The sequence below is a fragment of a genome, unplaced genomic scaffold, assembly GCF_019419815.1.
Source record: "Pyrus x bretschneideri cultivar Hongxiangsu unplaced genomic scaffold, Pyrus_bretschneideri_v1 Contig2, whole genome shotgun sequence".
NCBI lineage: Eukaryota > Viridiplantae > Streptophyta > Magnoliopsida > Rosales > Rosaceae > Pyrus > Pyrus x bretschneideri.
Window position 1 is genome coordinate 823,908 of NW_025999501.1, and position 12,406 is coordinate 836,313.

The following is a 12,406-nucleotide window of genomic DNA, read 5'->3' on the forward strand; positions in this document are numbered from 1 at the left end:
AGCATTCACTTCTGGGAATGGTGCAGATCCAGTAGGTCAAGAATGATGGTTTTTCATCAGGAGCTCATCATTCTGTTCAGCTACTAAAAGCACAGATATCAGCTGGTTGTACTCAATGTAGCCTCGCGCTCTATACTGCTGCTGCAGGAGCACGTTGGAGGCATGAAATGTGCTGAGAGTCTTTTCCAGCATATGCTCCTCAATAATAATATCCCCACAGAGCTTCATCTGAGAGGTAATTCTGAACAATGCAGAATTGTACTCTGCCACTGACTTGAAGTCTTGGATCCTCAAATGAGTCCACTCATAGCGAGCCCTTGGAAGAATCACCTTTGTCTGGTGATTGTATCTGTTTCTCAAGGCATTCCAGAGAGCTAACGGATCTTCAACCGTTAAGTACTCGCTCTTTAGCGCCTCATCAAGATGGCGGCGAATGAAAATCATAGCCTTTGCCCGATCTTGAGAAGATGAGTTGCTCTCTTCCCTGATGGTATCTCCAAGATTCCCTGCTTCCAGATGGATCTTGGTATCGAGTACCCAGGTCAGGTAATTCTTCCCGGTAATATCCAGGGCAGCAAATTCAAGTTTCGCCAAGTTCGCCATTTTCTTTTCTGAAAGAAAATGAGATGTGTAAGAACTTGCAATAATATATATTCCTGGAGGAATATGATGTTAGAACTTCTGGTTCTTACAATTTTTTTATTTTGATCTTCAGACCAAAATGATAAGCACTCGAAACTTCTGGCTCGAGATTTTCAGGGTGAATGAAAAGGGCGATTGTACCGCACCATTCTTATTGAAATAATGTAATATAGAATGGACGATTATTCCGCACCACTCAAGTAACAGGAAAATTAAATATGCAGAGCAGTGTGGGCGATTATACCGCACCATCTAAAATTGCAATAAAATTAAACAGCAGGTAAATTTATAAGCAGGGTAGGGTGGGCGATTATACCGCTCCACCTAAAATTTGCAGTAAAATTAAATCTGCAGTCCAAGATAGGCGATGATACCACACCGTCTTGGATCGCAGTAAGAATAAATTTGCAGTTCAAGATGGGCGATTGTACCGCACCATCTTGGATTGCAGTGAAATTAACATAAATAAATATTGGGTTAGTAATCAATCTCTACACCAAACAAGTAATCAAAGATGTATGTAACCGTTAGTTGGAGAACTAAGAGCAGACATGGAGCAAACAGTTCGTCGCGAGGGTATACTGCGCAGTTGAGGCAGAGGAAGAAGATGAACAGTAAAAACCTTAAAGGAAACATTTTTTCTTTCTTTCGTTCGTTCGGCGAAGAGAGATGAGAGAATAATTATATTTAGAGACTCGTGCTGATAACGTGTTATAAAAAGGTCAAAGTTAGAGGAATAACCTTTTTAATGGTAGGTGCAAAGTAGATGTAAAATGCCACACTAAAATTATAGCACAGGCAGATAACAAATAAAAGCAGAGAAAATAGATGATGTTACAGATATTTTTCTCTCGTTCACTTCTTCTTTTCTTTCCTTGTAACTTAAAAACATGCGGAGTGCTCTATTTATAGAGCAACTCCAAACTGATACAGTTAAAGCATTTTGAAATTTTATGACACTTCGTCTGACTATACAATCTCTATGTATTCAACTTTCACTTTGCATGGGCATTGAAAACTTCTGCCCATGCTGAAGACTTTTCCTAACATACTGTGTGGGCATTCATTGCCATCAGACTTTTCAACAGTTAATCTATTGTGGTGATCATTTTTAGTGTAAATTCTATCGTTATAATTTTTATTTTTATTTTTTTTAAGTCATGCTGCTTTATAACAGTTGAATACAATATTGCAATAAGTGCGAATAGTGTCATAATTTCGGGGGAGACTAATAGCGAAACTTTTGTTGAATTCAAGGACATAAATTGATGGAATTTTTGTTCTAGGACATATTCTAAAGTCGGGTGCAAGCTCAGGGAAGAATTCTCATTTTCACCTTTTTAAATCTTTCTTTGCTTATAAAAACAGATGAATACTTGTATTATGTAGAAAGATTTACAATATATGAAGCTATCGATTGAAATGTAAATGTAAATATTGTCGATGTGCAAATGTATTTGTTGGTAAATTCAATTTGTTAGGATTTAATGTGAGCCATTGGACCATAGTCTTTTTAGTCTCTTAGATTAGATTTCATTGAGACATTGCTCATGACAAGTGTAATCATCTTATAAAGTAGCTTAAGGGTGAATAGCTAGGATGATTTTGTATAATGTGATGGAGTGAGAGAGTGTGGTGCTCCTCCTCTAACGGTAACATATTCTTTGCATGCATATTGGATTATTAGTTTATGTGGTGATAGAATAGTTGGAAGATAACATATGTGGTAAAAAAAAAAAAATTTAAGCCATAGTGGTGAAGTTTGTTAGTATTTATGCCCAAAATTAAAACTTCTGTCAACTCTTCATTAATTATTAATATGTGAGCTACACATATTAGGCTAAAATGGAATTCTCTATCAATTGTTAGCATGTGGAGCTTACATATGAGGATAACTTTATTTTTTTAGTCTCAAATGTGAGCTTCATGTGCTAACAATTAACGGAGAGTTGACGAAATTTTCAATTTTGAGCCTAAATCCAAATAGACTTCACCACAGGGGCTTAAATCCTCAATTTTTTTTTTTTAATCACAGTAGCTATCTTCCAATTATCCTATCACCACATGGACTATACTGTTTTTAATTCAAGTTGTTAGGATTTAATGTGAGCCATTAGATCATAGTCCATGTGGTCTCTTATATTAGATTTCATTGAGTCATAACTCATGACAAGTGTAATCATCTCAAAAGATGACTTAAGATTGAACGGCTAGGATGATTTTGTATGATGTGATAGAGTGAGAGAGTGATTTTACATGAAACGGGATGTATACCCCCCATGCATCTGTATCGTCACGAGAGGACGGAGATAGATAGATGAGGATATATTTCGTGTCTCTCCCGCAAGACGCTGCCACACACTCAAGAAGCACCACGGTGTCATGTTTTCGATCCTACTGAAGACCGCGCGGGTTAGGCGAACATGATCCCCGAGGCATAACCACAGAATAAACATCAAAACAATGGCCTGAGCATGCTACTACTTGTATCCCCTTGTCCAAACGGGTACACAATATATCAGGATTCCCAAACCAAACGAGCTGCATATCGTAGCCATGGCATATGCGTATGCTCTCCAAGGGTATTTGCTTTCTCTCATCGCATTGAACTCAGCAATGAAGGTAGAAACAGTACTCAGGCAACCCAGAAATCCAAATTGTATGCCTGTTACAACAACGTCGCAAGTCCTAGTATTCACCTGCACAAACAAATAGTTCTGCGCGTCAGATTTTCTATTAAAATGTAAAAAACCGTGGGCATGGATCAAGACAATGTATGACAAAGGTAATGCAGTTGGAAAAACATTGCAAAAGAAAATAGTACAGTTCAAGAATTCCCCAAGAAGCATTAAAAACCTCGACGAGAGAAAAAAAAAACCCAAAATAACAAATTTAGCCGTTTATAATATGACAATTATATGTGAACTGTACGCTTGCTGGACACGAGACAATAACACACGAAAGGTAATGGTGAGGATGAAGTCATGGAGTGGATGTGGACAGAGATCATATCATAAGAGCTTACTGCTTTCTTCACAGTAGACAGGGCTGCCATTACACAAGCTGCAGAAACATTGGCAATTAAAGTACCAAATGGAACCCATTTCAACAAACCCGTCTTTCCTAATCCACGTCCATTAAGCCGGGCTAAGAACCACCGGATCCACACACCAAAAGGTCCAACTATGCAACCCAACCATAGTTGCGCCTCGCTGCTGCTACTGTTAAACTCCTCTCTTAACTGTATTCCACCTATACTCCACAGAGAACTTAGCATCAGCAACAACACTGCTAAAGCTACCAAGTGACGCTTGTAGCTGTCAACCCTCCACCTCCTTCTAGAGCTGGTAATACCACAGACTGAGTTCCTCTCAAGAATCTGCCTAAAACCCCTTGCTGTCTCTACCCCAAAAATGATGGAGTAGGCCACAAGAAACAAACCTGACATCCGTCACATAAAAGAGGATCTCATATTAGTCCAGTGATTTGAGCAACATTGGGTTTGTGATTTACCCATGGATAAGTTTCGAATAGGCTCAAAGAAAGAAACCAGCTAGATTGAAATGAAATTTTGAATATCCTGCTTGCCAAAGCGATCTACATGTCTACTGCAGCAATTCTTTAGAATATGACATCTTACCTATCAAAAAGCCGAGCAGAGCAAAAACCCAATGTCCTTCAACACTGAGTTCAACCATTTTCTGGTTCCAACCACTGAAAGTTGTAAGGCTTCCCAAGTAACCAGTTGATAATCCGATGAGCAAATAATCTGACACATAGGATATATCTCCTTTGAAAACAACACCAAACCACCCCATCAAGAAAGAGCCAACCTACAAAAATGCATTAGAAACAAAAATTTGAGTTGGAACATCATCCAGCATTTTCGGCATCACAACCCTTAAGAAATATGGCATAAAAAAAATTAAAAGATGATGGGAAAAAAGTATGGAAAGAAAGGTCTTAAGAAACTTGATAATACTTCGGTGATCATCGTACTGTGTGCATCACAAGTCCCTCCCAATACTCATAAGTAACAGCTTTACAGAAAACATGTTTATTAACACAACACTACCGAATAAAGGGCATAATCATTTGTGTGTGTGTGTTCGTGTGCATGAGAGAGAGAGAGAGAGAGAGAGAGAGAGAGAGAGAGACCATATTAGAAGGAAGATCAAGGTAGAGAATGGTTTCGTCGCCTGTTACACCTACAAGTCCAGGGCCAAACAATTTTTGCAGAAGATATCTCGTTAAGACCTGCATACTGTAGCATGTCAAATAATCTATTTAACATCTAGGTATCCAGATTTGAAGAAAGATCTAAGAAGATGTATTACAGTGACATATTCAATTTTTTCAAGACAAACAGAAATATGAACATGCCAGTGCATGATCAAACATTTTTGAGAACATAACTTATATAATTTTAGAGTACAATAGACCGGATACAATTTGTCAGCATACCAATTACACAGATTTTCCACCAAAAAAAAAAAAAAAGCAAGAAAAAGTTCGCAATACAATTTGCCAAACGAATGCAACAACAGCTATAAACCCAACACATATTAGGACTCAAACAAAATGTACATCGGTATATAGTAAGAAACAGAGTTAACTGTGTTACCCCAAGAATGCCAAAAACTGCTAAATGAGTCATGCATGAACCATATTCAAAGAATTTTGGCAACCTTATTGTATTTTCCTGCATATCAAAAGAAAATAATTTAAGTTACTACCATGATTCAACAAAAAGAAAAAGAAAAAACTCTTAACATGTTATGATCAATGAAAAAGAAAACCAAATCTCCTGTCCATGTTCAAGGATCTCCAACAAAGATAATATACACTATGAAACGTATCAACCGAAAGCTCACGGGTGTTGGGTCCTCGGATATCATCGCATCAGTGGAAAGAGGAGATATGATTTCCTCTGGCAAGGGAGTGACAGGGGAAATTCCTTTGGATGCAACAGGGTCACGACCCCAGAATCCATAGGATTGCAGTTGAACATCCTCTGAAGGAAACAAGCAGACGCTGCCACTCTCACTGTGCCTGTTGCTGTGAAGAGCCCGATCGCCAATATCTCCTGCCTCTGACACACTTTCACTTTCATTGTCATCATCTATTTGAGAAGGCTGAACATGTGATAAACTTAAGGACCGCCTCCTTAATGAAGAAGTGGCTCTGCTTGTTCGATCATTGGATACGCTTCGTCTGAGTTCAGTGTCATTAGTCCCACGGTACCCTTCCTCCATAACCACAGCACTTGATTTCTCTTGAAGCGACTTCACAAATAATAACAATAAAATCCGAATGTTGATTATTCAGAGAGCTAAAAGTGAGAGGAACAAATGCAGTAGAGAAAATAATGCAATTACTGTGCTACAAGCGTTGAAATGCTGTAGTTTGTACTTTGGAAGGAGCCCTACACCACTCCGTGTGTCAAAATAATCAAAAGATTTGTATACAAACAAACGGTGACAACTCCTTCAGCTTCAATAAGAATAAGCCAAGATCTCAAAAACCGAAAAAAAAAAATACATATGAAGTATAATGACAGAACTGCATACATAAGCTCTAGCAGCCATGACATGAGGAAAAAGAAAGAGAAAACCGATTCGTCAAGATTTCCACAAAATTCAACACTAATACAACCTATAGCTCTAAATAAATCCATTCAGATAATATTTATTACGTTACGTATTAAGATTATAGGATTATAAATGATGTCACTGATTCTTCTAACGAGAGGAGGTACGCTTTATTTTTCTACTGTCATCAATTAAGAAGATAGAATAACGCGATTAGACTTAGCTTTTCGTCAACAAAAGAGTACTGTTACACTGCGGAATTTTGTTTAACCACAGAAAAAAAAAATAATTGCTCAAGCAAATGCAAGGGCCCGTCATCTAAATGAATCATAAAGTAAATTTCAGTGCCAAACAAATCACAGAATGTTTCTCAAAAAAAAAGAGACAAATCATCACAAAATCCCAGCCCGGTCTAACATTGTCATGGATTTCAACTATCCCAATAGCAGCGCCTGATGAATTTAGGATCCAGACACAGTGACATCTGGTTATAACTAAGGTCCAAAAGGGACTAAATCATTTTGATTTATTACTACTAGGTAGCAAATTGAACAAGTTGGGACCCAATAAAAAGTTGTTTCATAACATCAAATTAGAAGCAGTAACTGTGTAATAAGCACTCAAATCTCATTTCTCAAAGGACGTGTCCTCCACTAAAGAACCCAAAACATAACAAACCAGAAAAGCAAAAAGATTACATTTTCATTGGTTGTGAACGGTTAAATTATGCACAAACCAATCAGCAAGAAACATTTCAGAAACCATTATAAAACAATCTCATATTCTAATAACACAAGTTTACGGTGCAAGATAGACGCATTGAAGTAAAATTAATACGAGCTTAAAATAAAAACGAGAAGAAAACGTCAAAACTCAGAGAACTTGGAAGATTAAAATATAGAGAGAAAGGGGAGTTTAAGGTACCATTGATTCTTTGAACGCGGAAAGAGGTGCCCAGATTCTTTGAACACAGAAACGCGAAAGGACGAGTTTGGTGTTGAATGGCGGCTGGAGAGGTTGAAGGCGGCCGCAATGGGAGGAAGACAGAAAAAAAAATTAAGCAGAACAAAAGATGATTGTGGGATTGAAAAGTGGAAGTCGGAAGGTTCTGAGAGAGACGGAGAGAGAGATGAATGGAGTTTAAGGAGGCAGGGCACGGCACGGCTGCTGTTCACACGTTTTGGTTTGGCGTTTGCTACGTGAATAACAGATCGACTTTTGGCCTTTATTTTACTATTTCTTCTTTTTATAATTGGTTTGAGTATTTAATTGTCTTGTTAAATAAGTTAATATAAAATATACAATTCAATTCACTTCTTTACTTGTCTTTTCATTATTTAATTGTCTTTTATATAAATTTAAATTACCTATACGTGTGCGTCTCCTGATTTTTTTTCAGCTAGCGCGTTCCTTTAAAAGTAACTGACTAAATTTTTAAATCAAATTTTATAAATTAAACGAGTTGGATATTGCTGATTTGATTATTATTTAAGTGTTGATTAACGTATTGATTTCATATAAATGAGACATTATTTGGTTTGCAAATTTGATATAAAAATTTGATCTCTCAAACATTATCCCTTCTTTAATGTAAAAATTAAAAAAGATGAACACCCACGAGAGGAAGGCATGTGATGTAATGTAACACTCACAAAAATTCCTCAATTTAAATAAGATGAAGGAACACTTGGAAGAATACGCTAAAATGCACGCAACTGAGGGATTTTTTAATAACTATTTCGTTACACTACTTCCATTTTTTAAACAAATGAAAATTAAGAAGTGAAAACTATTGCTTCATAGTTTTTAATTTTTTTGTTCTAAAAGACATTAGGCGCTAGTAGGGCGGCGGGCTGGGGTCTAACAACAAGGCAAATTTAAGATAATTTATCATATCTCATATAAATAAGTGTCAAACATATGACATAAAAGTATTAGTTAAGTAATACATAATCCTTTTATTAATTAAAATACTAAGTGACACAACTTAATTGGACAACAATCGAAAAAAATAAGCAAAATATAACATGTAAAATACATATTCTTTGAGCAGACGATATTATCTACATTAAAAGGAGATGGGGTGGGCTTAACCTCGTAATGAACTAACATATTGGTCAAATACCGTAGTACTAAGTAGCAACATGTAAAATACATATTAACATAGCGATAATAACTAATACTTTAAACCGTTGAAAATGGATAAGCATATTTAACACCAGACTCGAGATTACACGGCTACAAAAACTCGTGGGTACACATAACTAATAGTAAATTTAATATTATATTAATATTCAGTAAATAGATATTGAAAATGAAATGGTTCTTAAATAGGGGATAGGATTCTCTCCGGATCCTTTTTGTGGGAATTCGGAGAATCAATCAATCGTGGCTATTCATTACATCATGCGGTTAAAAATTATTTAAAATTTAAAATTAAATATAAATAGTATTTAACGAAAATTAACCGCACAATGTACGATGAACAAACACGATTCATTGATCCCCAGATCCCCACAAAGAGAATCTGGAGAGGATCCTTGTCCCTGAAATAGTCCTTAAAATAACCGTTTTTGAATTGTTTTATATATTTATTCTCCTTTTCTGTTTTCTCTGTCTCTTTCACTTCTTGCTATTAGGTTGTAACTGTTTTGTTTAAGGGCTTAGCCTTTGAATCCGAGATTCCCTTTCGGATAATTTAGATAAAATTTAGAGACTTTAATGACAAACTCCCGGTACTGTTCACTTTAACGAAAAACTATATTTTTACACTAATATATCAATTCTGGTATTTTCACTTTACCTTTTATTTTGTCATTATCATTAAAACTCAAAGTTTTCAAACTCTTTTCATTAGTTTTCGTTAAAATTTAGTATAAATTATCTTATTGTTTTTTTTTTTTTGGTCAAAAGTACTTTTTATTACAAAAAAAACTTTACAATCTGACAAAAGCCCAAGGCTAACATATTAACATCCAAAAAAGGGCCACAACGACCAACACATCCCAAAAGCTAAGATACAATTAGGCCCAAAACGCAAAACACGAACACCGAACCTAGAAACTTCTACCGTCTCCTTCGCCGCCAGAGGTCATCCCAAGCCGTCCAATTCCTCTTGCACAGTCAAGCAATACCTCACCAAATGCCACATCAAACTCCAATCTGCTACTTGTGCACAGCCATACAGTAAGGATAGCCAGCAACCAAACAAGAGAAGCCAACTGTCGAGATGAATTTCGTGGAGATCCACGAACGACACTGCCGAAAAAGGCAGATAACAAGAAGAAAGTGGTGGTGTTGGAAACACCCGAGCCAGTGAAGCCACTTGAACTCTACACATAATCTCAGTAGGTTGTATGGCTGAAGATCGGAATATGGATGAACACATAGGATAGATACCTTCTGGGAAGGAGAAACCGGACATAACAGTATAACGACCAAGGCTAAAAAATAGTAGGAGTAAGGAAAACAGATAAAAAGGAAAGAGAGGGGAGGACGGCGATCGACCCCGGCGAAGCTAGGGTCGGCACCACTGGTTTTACTGAAATTTAGAGGCCTCACACGAAGGGTGAGAAAAAACTCTCAAAAAGGGAGAATGACTCACTAGAGAGAGAAAAACCCAGGTTTAAAAAAAAAAATATAATAGTCTCTAATTATCTTATTGTTTATATAAAATATAATGGAGAGCTGGTTAGTTCTCTGAAATATCACCGCAATGAAAATCAGATATTTGAATTATTTTTCTCGATAAAATAAGTCCCTAAATTCATTAAAAATTGTTAATTTCATCCATACTATTATGTTCAAAGTTATTTTATCCAATTTCTCATCAACTTAAATCACTTGACGCACTTTAGAGTGTAATACCGTCATTTTCTCACCTATAAGCCCTTCACATTTTATATAGATTGGCAATCTAATCTCTAATTTACCCTCCAAAGTTAACTCTACATACTATTTCTTTATGCAAAATTTCTAATCTACCATTCAATGGCCATTACATGCAAGTAAGGTAACTTAAATTGACGAAAAATTGAATAAGTAGCTTTGAATCTAATATTAGGGATGTAATTGACAAATTTTTATAATTCAATAACTAATTTTTTTGAAAAAAAAAATAATTTAAGAATCTAATTTTTACGTAAGTGATAATTCAATGATTAAACTAACCGTTCATCCTATAAAATAATCTATCACTTCATTCTTTTTTGTTTTCTTTACCTTTAATTTTGAGAAGAAAAAAGACGACCACCGAAATAAGAAACATCTTGAAATGTTCATCTTAAGTTGTACACGTTCATGTAAAGACGCGTGGAAAGTTTTGATTTTGTTGGACTGAGAGATTCTGCGAACAATATCAATTTGTCGTCACTCATGATGTCCAATATGCGACTCAACCGGTGTCACAAGCTCCAGAACAAAAGAGCAAAGAAAATGAGCCATCAATTTTCTACTTTTCTCAGGAACAACTGAACCATCCATCCAACACACAAACATTGATTGATGGACAGTTGAAACTGCTTTTGATGGTAAGGTGGTAAGGTTTTTAGGTTTCAAAAACACATAGTTTTTTTTTTTTTTTTGTAAGAAGTATCAGTTATATATTTTTTACAGAAGTACTTTAAATATTTTTTCAAGATCTAATTACATCTTTACTAATGAATTGATTCTAAAAATATTTTTACAAAAAACGGTTTCAACAATTTTAAAAATGCTTTAGTTGTCATTCAAGTATACACGTTATTAGCAATCCAATTGAAGCATCGTCACCTTTGAACAAGAAAAGAAAAGGGCGATGTGACATTATATGCATTTTTACACCTAGGAAGTAATAATTTCAAAACTTTAGTCCACGTTTGATGTCTATGATTAATAGATCAGCGTATGGATATGTAGAGGATAAGGGCTATATATCAAGAAAGGCAAAACTTTGTTCTTTGGCATTCGAGAATTGTAACGAGTCCGTCTTCTTTTATACAAAGTGACCACATAGAAAAACCTATTAACCCTAAACAGAGATTCACCCGCCGCCTCCACCACCGCAAAATTGGTGGAGATGACTACCGAACAGAAAATCCAAGAGAAACCTCCGTAGAAAACAAAACTCAAACCCATCTTTGTCCTCAACGCCGATGAAAAAGAGCCAAATCTGCAGATCAAGATGAACCATACCCATTCCGGTCGCCACAGTTCCGGTCCTCAACTTAAAACAAACACACAATAGGCATGTGAATGCCTAGAACCAAGCAGCAACATAAAAAGGTCAGGTGGTGTAAACACCAATTCGAAAAGATACCAGACCTTTGTAGGGGTGACAACATATAGTTGTCTTCGATTGGATAGAAGCACGGATAAAGTAGCGAGTAAGTGTTGAGATGAGATCCATCAAATATGGAGTGGATGGGTGTGAGGGGTTGGATGGTTGATTCGAAGTTTTGGAAGAGTTTGGGTGCAAAGCCCCAAATCAGAGGTATGATACCTTGAAACATGGGGAAAAAACCCAGAGACAAATCTCCATCCGCACCACTCGTAGATGGTGGGTTGCTCCACCGTTCCATGACGGGAATCGGGGCCATCACAGTTGCGTGGAAGGACAAAACGACTGAAGACAGAGCTCCATCCACAACACTCGTGGAAAGTGGGTTGCTCTACCGTTCCCTAAGCAGAAGCTAGAAGCCTGCTGCTGGAGAGAGGGTAAACTATATTTTTACCAAAGAACCATACCAGCATTGGCTTATAACAAAAAGAAAAAAAAAAAAAACAGATCCGCATCAAACCCCAAGAATTAAGAAACCCAATTCCAGTTCAAATTGTCAAATCCCAATTCTACCAAGCTCAATCCCTAACAACCAAACTCCTACCACTCCACTCCGATGATCATTCTAACGACCACCTAAATTCCATCCTTCAAATTCCAAAGCAAGTTCTTCATAACTTATTCAAATTAATTTCTATTTTTTTTAATGAGTTGGTTCAAAAAAATGTTTCTTTGTGAATAATTAAATTTGATGATTGATGTGGATCATAACGTATAGTTTTTATTTAGATGAATTGATATGTGTGTTTTAGTGTTTGTGTTGATAAAGTGATGAAAGTTTTTATTTGGACTATTGAATGAGTTAAGTTTTGTGTTGTGATTGGTTTGTATGACTTTATCACATTTGAGTAATCCA

At 36.3% G+C, this 12,406-nt stretch overlaps 1 protein-coding gene across 4 annotated transcripts; it reads right to left on the reverse strand.

The window, feature by feature from the left end:
• Positions 1–2,760: 2,760 nt before the first annotated feature.
• Positions 2,761–7,383, reverse strand: LOC103956680. 4 transcript variants are annotated; one of them, XM_048583049.1, is made up of 8 exons: positions 7,158–7,383; positions 6,055–6,135; positions 5,517–5,927; positions 5,267–5,344; positions 4,801–4,899; positions 4,283–4,475; positions 3,668–4,083; positions 2,761–3,341 (listed from the first exon to the last, which is right to left on the reverse strand). In XM_048583049.1, the coding sequence occupies exons 3-8, from the start codon at positions 5,895–5,897 to the stop codon at positions 3,123–3,125; spliced, it is 1,386 nt and encodes a 461-aa protein (XP_048439006.1). In that variant the 5' UTR covers positions 5,898–5,927; positions 6,055–6,135; positions 7,158–7,383; the 3' UTR covers positions 2,761–3,122. The 4 variants fall into 4 exon arrangements, with proteins under 4 accessions (XP_048439006.1, XP_048439005.1, XP_009366975.1 ...); XM_048583048.1 differs by having other exon boundaries at positions 6,021–6,135; XM_009368700.3 differs by lacking the exon at positions 6,055–6,135.
• Positions 7,384–12,406: the final 5,023 nt, after the last annotated feature.

What these genes read in the sequence shown, in the direction of transcription:
- LOC103956680 (XM_009368700.3), bottom strand. An exon ending in TCTGCTCGGCTTTTTGATAG is followed by an intron (nt 4,084 to 4,282) that starts GTAAGATGTCAT and finishes GACGGATGTCAG; the next exon opens with GTTTGTTTCTTGTGGCCTAC. An exon ending in TGTCTACTGTGAAGAAAGCA is followed by an intron (nt 3,342 to 3,667) that starts GTAAGCTCTTAT and finishes TTGTTTGTGCAG; the next exon opens with GTGAATACTAGGACTTGCGA.